Source organism: Furipterus horrens, unplaced genomic scaffold, assembly GCF_987537825.1.
Source record: "Furipterus horrens unplaced genomic scaffold, mFurHor1.1.pri manual_scaffold_6, whole genome shotgun sequence".
Taxonomy (NCBI): Eukaryota; Metazoa; Chordata; class Mammalia; order Chiroptera; family Furipteridae; genus Furipterus; species Furipterus horrens.
In genome coordinates this window covers 91,630,464-91,643,473 of record NW_028327176.1, presented here as the reverse complement: position 1 = coordinate 91,643,473, position 13,010 = coordinate 91,630,464, and the positions used below count along the sequence as shown (strand labels likewise).

The 13,010-nt window shown below is 38.0% G+C and overlaps 1 protein-coding gene across 4 annotated transcripts in view; it reads right to left on the bottom strand.

The window, feature by feature from the left end:
• Positions 1-13,010, bottom strand: part of ZFAND3 (zinc finger AN1-type containing 3) — a 347,078-nt gene that overhangs the window by 80,065 nt on the left and 254,003 nt on the right. For 3 of the 4 annotated variants that reach the window (XM_090282337.1, XM_090282335.1, XM_090282338.1), the window contains exon 3: positions 4,570-4,752. In XM_090282337.1, the coding sequence (XP_090138463.1) occupies positions 4,570-4,752 (183 nt within the window). The remainder of the gene's footprint in view (positions 1-4,569; positions 4,753-13,010) is intronic. The other variant, XM_090282336.1, reaches the window with a different exon arrangement.

Below are 13,010 nucleotides of genomic sequence, written 5' to 3'. Positions count from 1 at the left end.
TTCATATTTCGAATTACGCATGGCACTCAAATGGTTAAGGTAACCAGTCCTCTGCCCGTCATTCAAAAATAATAACAAAACAGCTCATTCCAGTGTTTTTTTCCCCCTAAAGATTTTATTTATTTATTTTTAGAGAGAGGGGAAGGGAAGGAGAGAGAAACATTATGCGCATCCCCAGATGGGGACCTGGCCCACAAACCAGGTATGTGCCCTGACTGGGAATTGAACCAGCAACCCGTTGTTTCACAGGCTGGTGCTAAAGTCCCCTGAGTCTCACCAGCCAGGGCTTGTTCCAGTGTTCTATCTGCAACCTAACATCATCCCCAAAAGTTGATTCAAGAAAATGGGGGGTGGGGGGTGGGGGAGTGGGAGATGGAGGGGGATCACACTTTATCTCCTTTGTGAAAAACCTAGTAAACAGGTAGTAGCAAAAGCAGACAGAAACATTACTTTGTTCCTTTTAAGTGTCTGAGCAACACTCCTTCCCTCTGTAGTTTTCAGTTGCATGCAATGTCCTTTATACCATAAGTCACTATAGAGACAGACAGCTATGGCGTGCCAGAGAGTGGGGCTGCAGATCTTGGGCAAGATACTGAATCATCCTGTGCCTCCATTTCCACATCTGTGAGACAGCTATGGTAACAGTACTCACCTTATAGGTAATTATGAAGATAAAGTAGATTAATACAGATAAAGTATTTGAAACAGTACTTGATGAGAACTCTAGTGTTAGCTGTTACTAATATTACAGCATTTAAATGCTGTGACAATTTCTTTGATCACTATTTGAATTTCGTTTACACTGTTTTTTGAAAATGTTTCTATAGACTGACATTCCATGGACTCTTCTACAGATACTATACTTAAAATGGAAGAGGAAGAGAGGTTATGTGTGTTCAGACAAATATCACTTGGATAGATGTGTTTTATTTGACTTTCAGTCAGGTGTTTTTAATTGTTTTGGATAAAAACCTGTATTTCACACACTCTTGTCAATAGCTGTTACTCTAGCTACAGTCTTTTCAAAAAAGCATTAATGTAGAGACTCTTAGAACCTTTCTGTTCATATATTCATTTAAGAGTAAGAAGGAGAAAGCAAATGTAAGCAATACTCATTCTTCTGATTATTAGGGAAAAAAACAAAACCTTTCAACAAGCCACAAAGACATAGCACTTCCAATTCAACACAATAACAATGTATCTATAACTAGTGTCAGAGAAGGAAAACTCTGACTCCAAAAAACCTCCGCTGCCTTGCGGCATACCTCTTCAGGGGAAAGGCTAAGGGAGTAAACCCCGACAGAAAATCCGGAGCCGGAGTCCCTAAGGTGGTTTGACGTTGTAGTCAACACCGGCAACTCCTGTGGCGCACCTGAAGCCAAGCTGTATTGACTCCGTCTTTCCCTTGGACCCTTCAGCTGCGAAGAGAGGGGGGGTCTGCTGCATGGGCAACAGCAGACCCTCCATATCACCCTGCCCAGGCTCTGTAGCTTCAGCTTCACTGGAGAGGACACTCCAGCGTCATCGCAAGATGTCGATTCAACACGGGAGGAGACAGATACCGTGTCACTCCCGAGTCGGACTGCACAGCCATTTTCGGCGGTGCAGATAGACTCTTAAGAAGCTACACCATCGTCTCTCGAGACGGACGGCTGCCGACGATAACTAGTGTACATTTTACAAATTATTTAGTATTTGGACTGCAATCTCAAACCCATTTCCCAGCAACGCCCACTCCCTACTTCTCCATACTTCTCTAGGTGAGGAAGCTAAGAAATTTTGGTCCCTTGAAGATATGGAAAAAATCAATGAAGTAATCCCTGCCACTACTTCCTCCACCTTTCTTCTCCTAGGTAGGTCACAGCTGAAGAGACTTGCAAGGTGTCAATAGATCAGGCTGTCTACATCTCTCCTGAGTTCTCACTACTACCTGGCAATCATGTTGACTTAATGCATCCACCCTGACAGCTTTGACGGCTTAACAATCCTTCTGTACTTGCCTCATCCGTATGTCCCCCATCTACAAACCAGGAGCACATCTCCTCATGCTAGCATAGTTTTCAACCTACGTGAGGGAGCAAAACACACCTGAGAAAGTTTTTGCAAATGATGGACCACTGCTACTGCTGCTGCCTACAATTCACCTCAAAATTCTTTGGTACCTGTTTGGGAGACCAAGCCATAGTCTCAGGGAGAAGTGTAAGTATTTGAAAAGGTGACCTTGTGAAAAAGAGATTTAATCTTATTCATTTCTGTCTTAGCACATAACCTGGTGCCTAACATAGTAGGCTCTCAGAAAAGACTGCTAAATGAACATATGAACCTCTGAAATAGTCTATTTAGATAATCAATCTCATGATCACCACATCCAAATGTCTCTTGTCAGTTTACCGTCTAGCATTTTCAAATGGTGAGGTAATATGCTAGAGTGATTGAAAGCATAGGCTTATGCCAAATTAGTGGGTTGGAATGTGAACTACACTGCAAAGCAGAAGCTCTGAAACTGAGCAGAAGTTACTGAACTTCTCTGTGCTTCAGCTTCCTCATCTGTAAAAATGGAGAGAATAAGAGCACCTACCTCACAGAGTATTGTGAAAATAAAATGTTAGTACATGTAAAGAGCTTAGAAGAGTGCTTAGAATACAGCAAACACTTCACAAATATGAGCTAAATTTGAATCCTGTTTCTGGTATGTACTAGTTTGTGACCACAGGCAAATTACTTGATCTCTTTGCATCTGTTTCCTTATCTATAGAATGGGTATAATCATAGTATATATGTCACTGGTTGTCACAAGGACGAAAAAATATGCAAAACATGTAGTAAAATTTCATGTACTAAAGCATTCAATAAACGGTAGCTACTGTTTCTCAATCTCACATGTATTTTAGCGGCTGAAGTTGGTTTGTTGTGGCCTGACCCTGGTGTGTGTGTGGGTCCAATCAGGTAAGTTCCAACAAGTAAATCCTGACCAACTCCAATCTTTCCCATAGACAAAAAGTTCTTAACCTAATGGCCATAGTTAGCTTCAGAAAAATTTTATTCAAAATTAGGTATAAATGAATGGTCTGTATTCTTCTGAGACAACAGGCTATAGCTTTTGTCTGCTCCTCAATAAGTACATGACCCCAAATAGATTTTTAAAAACAAAACAAAACCTATTGCCTTATCATTACCACTACCATTTTCATCTTCTTCTCCTCTTAAATGATTCCTACACCTTCCCCTGGGACTTTAATCAAAGTTACAGTATTTAAAAAAGTCTCTTTCTGCAATGCTATTCTCATGTAATCCTTCTCATTTTCAATACTGCCAGGTTATTTCTCCAAAAGAACTGTAATATTACTTTCTGTGCTCAAAAACATAAGTATTGTCCAACATTCAATTATCTTAGTTGGGCATTTAATCCTCTATGACTTGCTTATAATCTATCTTTCCAGCCTTGTTCCCCATAAATGGCCCTAAAGGGGTCACTTGCCATTGCATAACTCCATGCAGCTTTCCGCCATATCTAATCTAACTCTACTCTGTCTAGAATGTCTTCAACACCACTTTCTCCTATTCTTTAACAGTGGCTATCTTTAACAACAAACAGATCGAATTCCCCCTGCTAAATAGTAAATTCTTTGAGAACAGAGACTATGGTCTTCTTTATTTTTATAGTCTCAATTTTATCTAGTACAGTGGTTTATAAGTTTGAATTAATACTTGTTCTCTGGTAATCTTTTCAAAGTTAATAGACTGAACATTCTAACCTACTATATATTCCAAGGATTTTTAGACATTCATTAAATTTGAAACACCAAATTTCAATCTGTTATTGAAAGCTTTTAAAAAGCAGAAGCTACTATGTCATAACATTCCTATAATTTTCAACACACTGTCAGTTATAGTTGTGCCCTAAAGGAGATGGTTATAGTATTACAAAGATTAAGTAGATAATGGATTTTCAAATCATATACGTAATAATGGTATTCTATCACTGAGGACTTACAGAAGAATAACAGAAACCATTTCCTCCTCTTTATAAATACCTATGTTGTATGAACTAAAACAGTGTTATTTTCTCAGTTAATTACCTAGAAAGAGTCAAGGCCCAGTTAGTGACAGATTTAAGGTTTCAATCCAAGGTTTCTAAATCAGGGCAAGTTCCCCAGATTGGTGGTTCTCAACACTTGTTGCACTTTAGAATCCTCTGAACAGTTAAAAAAAACAGATTCCTGGGCCTCCATCCAGACCAACTAAATTAAGACTGAGGGGATGTTGATGAAAATTTAAATTGTTTTAAAAATCCTCAGTAGATTCTAATTTGCAGTCGGGGCTGAGAACCACCACCCTAGACTGGTTCAAAATCTTGTATACATAAAAGGCTGTCTTTTAAGATCAACTTAAGTTCTATGGAATAGATAAAACTTATTCTCTGACTTGCTGACTTAAGCCTATATGTCAACATTTATTCTTGAATTCAAAAAGCTGCTATCTGTTTTAGGGGATAAGGCATTACCAAGAAAATTAGGGTAGGATCCTTGGACTGATTTATCTACCACTTCACAGGATCTGGGTACTTACACTCCTCCTTACTTGGTGAAGTTACATTCAGTTCTGTCGGAAGCGGCTGCTGGCTGGGACTAAGAGTTGGCGTGGTTATCGAGGTATTGCTGTTGTCACTGGTGGTCTCTCCAGAAAACAAATCTGATTGGCTGTTACTTGTACTTGGAGCGGAATCATCGTCTGGTTGTTTCTTTTGAAAATCTGAAGAGAAAAAAAGTGAGAAAACTAGTTTAATGAAGGAGTTCACAATCTCCTTGGGTATTTAAAAATAACGGAAGTTAGTACAAAAAAGAAATGTAACAGCAGCAATAGTAAAGACTAATTTGGGTGATTAAAAAATGGAAGTAAAATGCTGGTCAAAAATGTATAACGGTAGAGGGTAACTAGAGTAAAACCTTTCTAAGGATCTCACTGTTTAGAAGAATGATAGGTAGAATGCTTATTTTAATGTAAGACTGCAAAGCAAACTGCTTATTAAAATTTGGGGGGTAGTAAGTAGAAAAAGAAGAAATACAGAAAAGTTGCTCAAACAGAAAACAGGTAAAAAGAAAAAAACGCAGAAAGCTAAGCAGGGTAAATAGAAAACACATAATAAAATGGTAGAAGGAAGTATAGACATACCAGTAATGGTAACAAGTGTAAACACACTAAACTTAGCAGTTAAAAGATAAAAGTTCAGACTTAATAAACAAAGTCTTGCTCCTTGCAATTTACAAGACATACTAAACACATTTCAATAATGAGGATACAGAAAATATTTAAGTATATAAAAATATACCAGAAAATATATGTCCTGATCAGTGTAGTTGGGTATCTCTCACAAACAGTAGTTACTGGTTCGAATCCTGGTGAGGGCACATGCCTGGGTTGTAGATTTGGTTCCCAGTCAGGACACATGAGAGAGGCAACTAATCGATGTTTCTCTCTCACATCAATGTTTCTCTCCCTTTCTTTCTCCCTCCCTTCCCCTCTATCTAAAAAATAAAATCTTTCTAAAGATGTTTTTTTAAAAAGCCAGTAATAGCTAGAGTACTGTCAGAAACTATAGACTTTAAGGCAAAAAGCATTATTACAGATAAAGAGGATCATTATGTAACAGTAAAAAAACAAAACTTTTTAATCAGGAAGATAACACAGTTCTGAACCTCTATGCACCTAATAACAAAACCTCGAAAGCAAAAATGATTGTACTTATGGGAAAATGATAAACTTATGAACATAATAGGAAGATTTTAATAAACCTATTTCAAATAAAATAACTAGAAACATTAAGATTAATAAGCATATCCAGGGTGAGGAAAAAGTAGGTGTACAGTTGTTCATAGGGAAAATACAATAAATAATAATAATACAAGAATAAACTGTTTCGCATCCTCAAAACTATACACCTACTTTTGCTCCACCCTGTGTAGACTCATGTACCCAATGATTAAATAATGAATTATTTTCAAACACATGCACTAAACCTTGGCTAAACTTTGACCACACACATTAGGCCATAAAGCAAAAGTCTCAACATATGCCAAAGAGTTGGTGTGACACAGATATCATTAGCCAGCGGATAAGAGAGCAGTTAAGTTAAAAATGCATAACAAAAGTATATATTTGGAAATGTTTTAAATACACTTTAAATTCATGGGTCAAATAAAAAATTAAAAACCACTTAAATTAAATGATAATAAAATTACTACTTAACAGCCAGTAAATATAAAGATACACATACATTATCTATACCACAGTCATTTCATTCTAGGTATATGCCTGAGAGAAACTCAACACATATGTACATCTTAATTATCTGTTGTCCATAACAGAAAAGTCAGAACCTAAAAGTCCATATATTTTAATATGTTCAAATAATGAAATAATGTACATAGTAAGAACAAGTAACTATTGCCAAATACATCAACATGAATCTCAAAATCATAACATTGACAAAAAAGTCACTAAATAGTATAGTAAGATTGTACTTACACACATTTTAAAATAGGTAAAACTCAACATGTTGTTTAGGAAAGTGTATGTTTAAACCATTAAAAATATTAACATGCCCTGACCAGTGTGACTCAATTGGTTGGGCATCGTCCCTCAAAGTGAATGGTCATGGGTTCGTTCCGGGTCAGAGCACATGCCTGGGTTGCAGGTTCAGTCCCCAGTCAGAGTGCCTACAAGAGGCAACCAACTGATGTTTCTCTCTCACATCAATGTTTCTCTCCCTCTCTTCCCCCTCACTAAAAAATAAATAAATACAATCTTTTTAAAAATATGAACACAATTCAGGTTGAGGAAGGGAGATGGAAGGTGAGAGGTACACAAAAATATTCAAAATTATAGGCAATGTCCAATAACAGAGAATGGATTAAAATGGTATATTCAAGTATATACGGGAGTGTTCTATGGCAGTTAAAGTGAATAAAGCTAACAAATATAACAGAAAAGTCTCAAAAACCAATGCAGGGAGATGAGCAAGCTACAGAAGGATCAACAAGGTCTGTCCAGAAGGTATCCAGCCATGTAATATGAAAAATAGAGACATTTATTGAAGATACAAGAAACATTGTACATAGGACAATAACGCCTCAGTCCCCTTCAAAGTAGGCACCTGCGGACCTCACCATCAGTTAAGCTGTCGTATTTTCCTGAATCTCATCGATGGTCTGAAATCTTTTCCCTTTTAAGGCTGATTTTAGTTTTGGGAAAAGCCAGAAGTCACAGGGCACCAAATCTGGGCTATAGAGGTACTGAGTCACCCAGATGATTTGATGTTTCGCCAAAAAAACGATGCACATTGTCATGATGAAGCTACCAATCACCAGCTGTCCATAAATGCAGCCTTCTAAGTCATCTGAATAGCTGCTGAGGAATGTTCAAGTGTAATGAAAAATCTGACACAGGTTTGTTGCTCTACTCATTTTAAATGCGATGACCACACAGTACACATGCTCACTCAACAGTGTCTATTGCCCCCACTGACTAGTACAGTGAGATCGTCATTGTGCACACACTCTCCTTGGTAGCCAGATTACATCGATGTGGCGCAAACCATTCTCATCCTATTAATGATAGCCAGACTTTTTCCGGACAGGGCTCATATCCCATATAATAATATTTATATAAAAATTTTAACATCTGAAGATCCAAGATGGCGGAGGAGCAAGTGGAAGCTACACTAGCCTCCTCCCAGGACCAATCTGGAATTACAACTAAGTTGTAGAGAAATCATCCTAAATAACCAACTGAACACTAGCTGGAGAGAAGCCTTATAAACTCTGGATAGACAGAAGAAACCATTTCACCACAATGAGACTGGTAGGGAGTGCAGAGGAGGTAGGAGAGGATGCCTGGGCTCCCACAGGAAGCAGCTGAAGTTCCAGAGGGATATTTCAGCTGCCAGGGGGTTCCCCCAAAGAAGTGAGAGGTCTAAACCCCAAGCAGGGCTACCAGCCTGCAGCACCAGAGTGAGGAAAGGAACCCAGATAACATCTAGCTCTGAAAAACAGCAGGGTTTCTGTCTGCCAGGGAGGAATGGCTGGAGACTCAGAGAGCCTCTTAAAGGGTCAACACACAAAACTATATTTGCAGCCACTTACTCTGGGCTCTGGCAGAGGGAGGGCAGAGTGGACTTGAGACCCTTGTGGAGAGTCTGGGGTTGGTGGCTCTGGGGAGAGAACTATAGGAGCAGCCACCACGATCCCTGTGCTGTGCCACTCCCCATCCTGCAGAAACCGCCCTTCTCAGGCAGAGCATTGCTCTCTGAATGGCAGCAGCCTGAGTGGAAGCAATAGCCCTGCCCATAGGAATTACTCTGCTCCACCCTGTGGATCTTAAGCAAGCTGCTGATACAATTTGAGGCTAATCACTGATTACTTTAACTACTAAGGCATATCTCTGGAAGTTCTAGGAGACTTCAGCCAATTCTCCTTAAGGGCCCAGTGCTGATAAAACCTGGCCATAGTGCCCAGCCTGGTTCTTTCTGCACTCAAACAGGCCCAGCAGAAGAAGGAGCAACATGATGTGGACTGCTGACAGCTCCAAACAGGCTGACCAGGGCCAGTCACAAGCAGCATCTGAAAAAGGATTACACCAGAGTTTTTGCAGATCTACCTAATACACAGAAATAAATACAAAGAAGCAGCCAAAATGGAAAGACAAAGAAACAGACCCAAATTAAAGAACAAGAGAATTCTCCAGAAGAAGAGCTAGATGAAACGGAGGCAAGAAAACTTTCAGATAGAGGATTTAGAGTAATATAATTATAAGTATACTCAACAGCACGAAGAAAGACATAGATACCATAAGAAAGGACCATTCAGAAATAAAGAATGCGGTATTTGAAGTAAATAATACATTGGAAGGAATAAACAGTAAGTTAGATGAAGCAGAAGGTCAAATCAGTCATTTGGAAAACAAAGTAGAAAAAATACACCAAGGCAGAGCAGCAAAAAGAAAAAAGAATTTTAACAAATGAGGAGAGCTTAAGAAACATTTTGGAAAACATGAAGCATAATGACACCTGCCTCACAGGAATACCAGAAGGAGAAGAGAGGGATTAAGGGATCAAGAATCTATTTGAAGAAATAATGACCAAAAACTTCCCTAATCTGGTGAAGGAAAAAACACACAAGTCCAGGAAGCTCAGAGAGTCCCAAACAATTTGGACCCAAAGAGGCCTACACCAAGACATATCATAATTTAAATAACAAGGCTTAAAACCAAGGAGAATCCTAAAAGCCACAAGAGAAAAGCAGGTAGCACACACAGAAAGCACCAATTAGGCTGTCATCTGATTTCTCATCAGAAACATTTCAGACCAGAAGGGAGTGGCGTGAAACATTCAAGGTGATGGAAAGCAAGGACCTACAACCAAGGCTACTTTACCCAGCAAGACTATCACTTAAAATTTAAGGAAAAATAAGGAGCTTCCCAGACAACAAAAAGCTAAAGGAGTTTGGTAACATCAAATCAGTACTGCAACAAATGTTAAAGGGCTTCTTTAAGAAGAAGAAGAAAGAGAAAGAAAAAAAAGAGAACAGTCTAACAATAAAATGGCACTAAATACGTAACTATCAATAGTCAAAAGAATGTAAATGGCTTAAATGCTCCAACCAAAGGTATAGGGTAGCTAAATGGATTAAAAAAAAAAAAAAAGAAGACCTCTATATATGCTGCCTCCAAGACACTCCACCTCAGATTGAAAGGTACACAGAGACTAAAATTAAATGGATGGAAAAAGACATTTCATGCAAATGGAAACGGAAAATAAGCTGGGGTAGCATACTTATATCCAACAAAATAGGCTTTAAAACCAAGGCTATAGTAAGAGACAAGGACACTACATAATGATAAAGGGAACAATCCAACAAGAGGATATAACCCTAGTGAACATTTATGCAGCCAATATAGGAGCACCTGAATATGTGAAGCAAATCTTGATGGACATATACTGGAGAGATTGACAGAAATATAGTCATAGTCGGAGATTTAACACCCACTGACTTCAATGGATAGATCTTCCAGACAGAATATCAACAAGGAGACAGTGGCCTTAAACGACACACTAAATCAAATGGATTTAATTGATATCTTCAGAGCATTTCTCCCCAAAGCAGCAGAATATACATGCTTTTTAAATGTACATGGAACGTTTTCTAGGACAGAAAACAAGTCTCAATAAATTTAATAAGATTGAAATCATATCAAGCATCTTCTCTAATCATAATGCTATGAAACTAGAAGCCAATCACAAGAACACTGAAAAATACCCAAAGACATGGAAGCTAAATAACATGTTATTAAACAATGAACGAATCAACAATGAGTTTAAAAAAAAAGAAATCAAAAGATAGCTTAAAACAAATGAAAGTGAGAAGACCATAACCCAATATTTGTGAGACACAGGGAAGCAACCCTAAAATGGAAATTCACAGCATTACAGGCCTATCTCAAAAAACAAGAAAAAGCTCAAATAAACAATTAACTTTACACATAAAGGAACTTGAAAAGGAACAACAAACAAAGCCCAAAGTGAGAAAAAAAGAAATAATAAAGATCAGAGAAGAAATAAACAAGAGTCTAACAATGAATCCAAAAGCTGGTTTTTTGAAGATAAACCAGACTGACAAACCTTTAACTACACTCATCAAGAAAAAAAGAGGACTCAAATAAATAAAATCAGCAATGAAAGAGGAGAAATAACTGATATCAAAGAAATATAAAGGATTGTAAGAAAATATTATGAACAACAAACTATATTCCAACAAACTGGACAACCTAGACAAAATGTATAAGTTCCTAGTGTCAGAACACAGAGGCAGCTGGACTGCCCACCCAGACTTTTGACATAGGCAAATGAACCGTATGCAGATTTACTTGGTCCTAGCCCCTTCCATAGGAAACGAAAATGGACTTTGCTCATTCCCAGAAGAAATGTAGATGGACCTATCCCAATATGTTGACTGGCCTGGTGGGGGAAAAGTGGGGAGACGTAGATGACCTGCTGAATGTGTTGATGGGTAAATTCACCCTAAATGAATGTGTTTTTGGCAAAGTGTGGAGAAGGTACCTGCGGAGGCTCAGGCAGGCGACTCCTATGGGACCTCAAGATTGACTGGGAATCTCCATTCTCCTTTCCCTTGCTCCTATGGGCCCTTTATCCTCAATAAACCTCTTGTTTAATCCTAGAATGGTCTCTGGGTGATTTCTCAGAGCAAGGCTACCTGACACCTAGAAACATAAAATCTTCCAAAACTAAATCTGAAGACTCAGAGAATCTGAAGAGACAGATTACATCTAGTGAAACTGAAGCAGTAATAAAAAAAAACTCCCAACAAACAAAAGCCCTGGAACAGATGGCTTCACAGGTGAATTTTATCAAACATTCCAAGAACTAACACCTATCCTTCTCAAACTATTTCATAAAATTCAAGAGGGAAGGCTCCCAAACTCATTCTACAAGGCCAACATTATCCTGATTCCAAAACCGGATAAAGACACTACAAAGGAAGAAAATTATAGACCAATATCCCTGATGAACATAGGTGCTAAAATCAGCAAAATATTAACAAACCAAATACAGCAATGCACCAAAAATATCATACACCATGATCAAATGAGATTTAAATCCAGGAATGCAAGGTTGGTACAACATCTGCAAATCAATAAATGTGATTCACCACATAAACTAAAGGATAAAAACCACATGAATAGATGCAGAAAAAGCATTTGATAAAATCCAGCAGCCATTTATGATAAAACCTCTCAGCGAAGTGGGAGTAGAGGGAACATACCTAAACATAATGAAAGCCATATATGACAAAACCACTGCCAGCATCATACTCAACGGGCAAAAACTACAAGTGCTCCCCTTAAGATTGGGAACAAGACAGGAATATGCGCTTTCACCTCTTTAATTTAACATAGCACTGGAAGTCCTAGTCACAGCAAACAGACAAGAAGAAGAAATAAAAGACATCCAAATTGGAAAGAAAGAAGTAAAACTGTCTTTATTTGCAGATGACATGGTATGTGCATAGAAAACCTCAAAGATTCCATCAAGAAACTACTAGAACTGATCAATGAATTCAGCAAAGTAACAGAATACAAAATTAATATCCAAAAATCAGTTGCATTTTTATATGCCAATAACAAACTAACAGAAAAGGAAATTAAGAAAACAATCACATTCACAACTGCTCCAGAAAGAATAAAATACCTAGGAATAAACCTAAGGATGTAGAAGACCTGTACATGGAAAATTAGAAGACACTGAAGTAACAAATTGAAGATACAAATAAATGGAAGCACATACCATGTTCACGGAGAGGAAGAATTAACATCATTAAAATGTCCAGTCAGAGAAAGAGAAATATCATGTGATTTCACTCATATGTGGAATCTAATGAACTAACTGAACTAACCAAGAAAATGGGGACAGACTCACATGGAGAGCAGGATGATAGCTGGGGGAGGGGGAGGTGAGAGGATGGAGGGACTGAGCAAAAAGAAAGAAGGACTCGTGGACATGGACAACAGTGTGCTGATTGCTGGGCAAGGGGGGTGTAAGGGGACTAAATAGAAATGGAAAAAGATATAATAAAGATTAAGTTCAAAATTTAAGTGTATAAAATACCATATTACTTATGGATATATAATTACAATATAAAAACATACATGGAAATAATACACCAAATTCAGAAGAGTGGTTAGTGGGGGAGGGAGAGAAAGAGGCGCCTATCTGTAATTTTTTATTTCTTAAACCTGGTGGTAGGTTAAAATTATTATGTATATTACCTATGTTTCATTTAAAAATAATGCTAGTCTATGAAGTACAGATTACATTTTACTATATCAATTCAGAGAAGGAATAGAAAATTTTGACAACTTTACACTGCTTTATCTTTTGAACCACGGAGAAACTGCTGCCCATAACCTCATCGGAACCACTGTTTTAACATACTCTG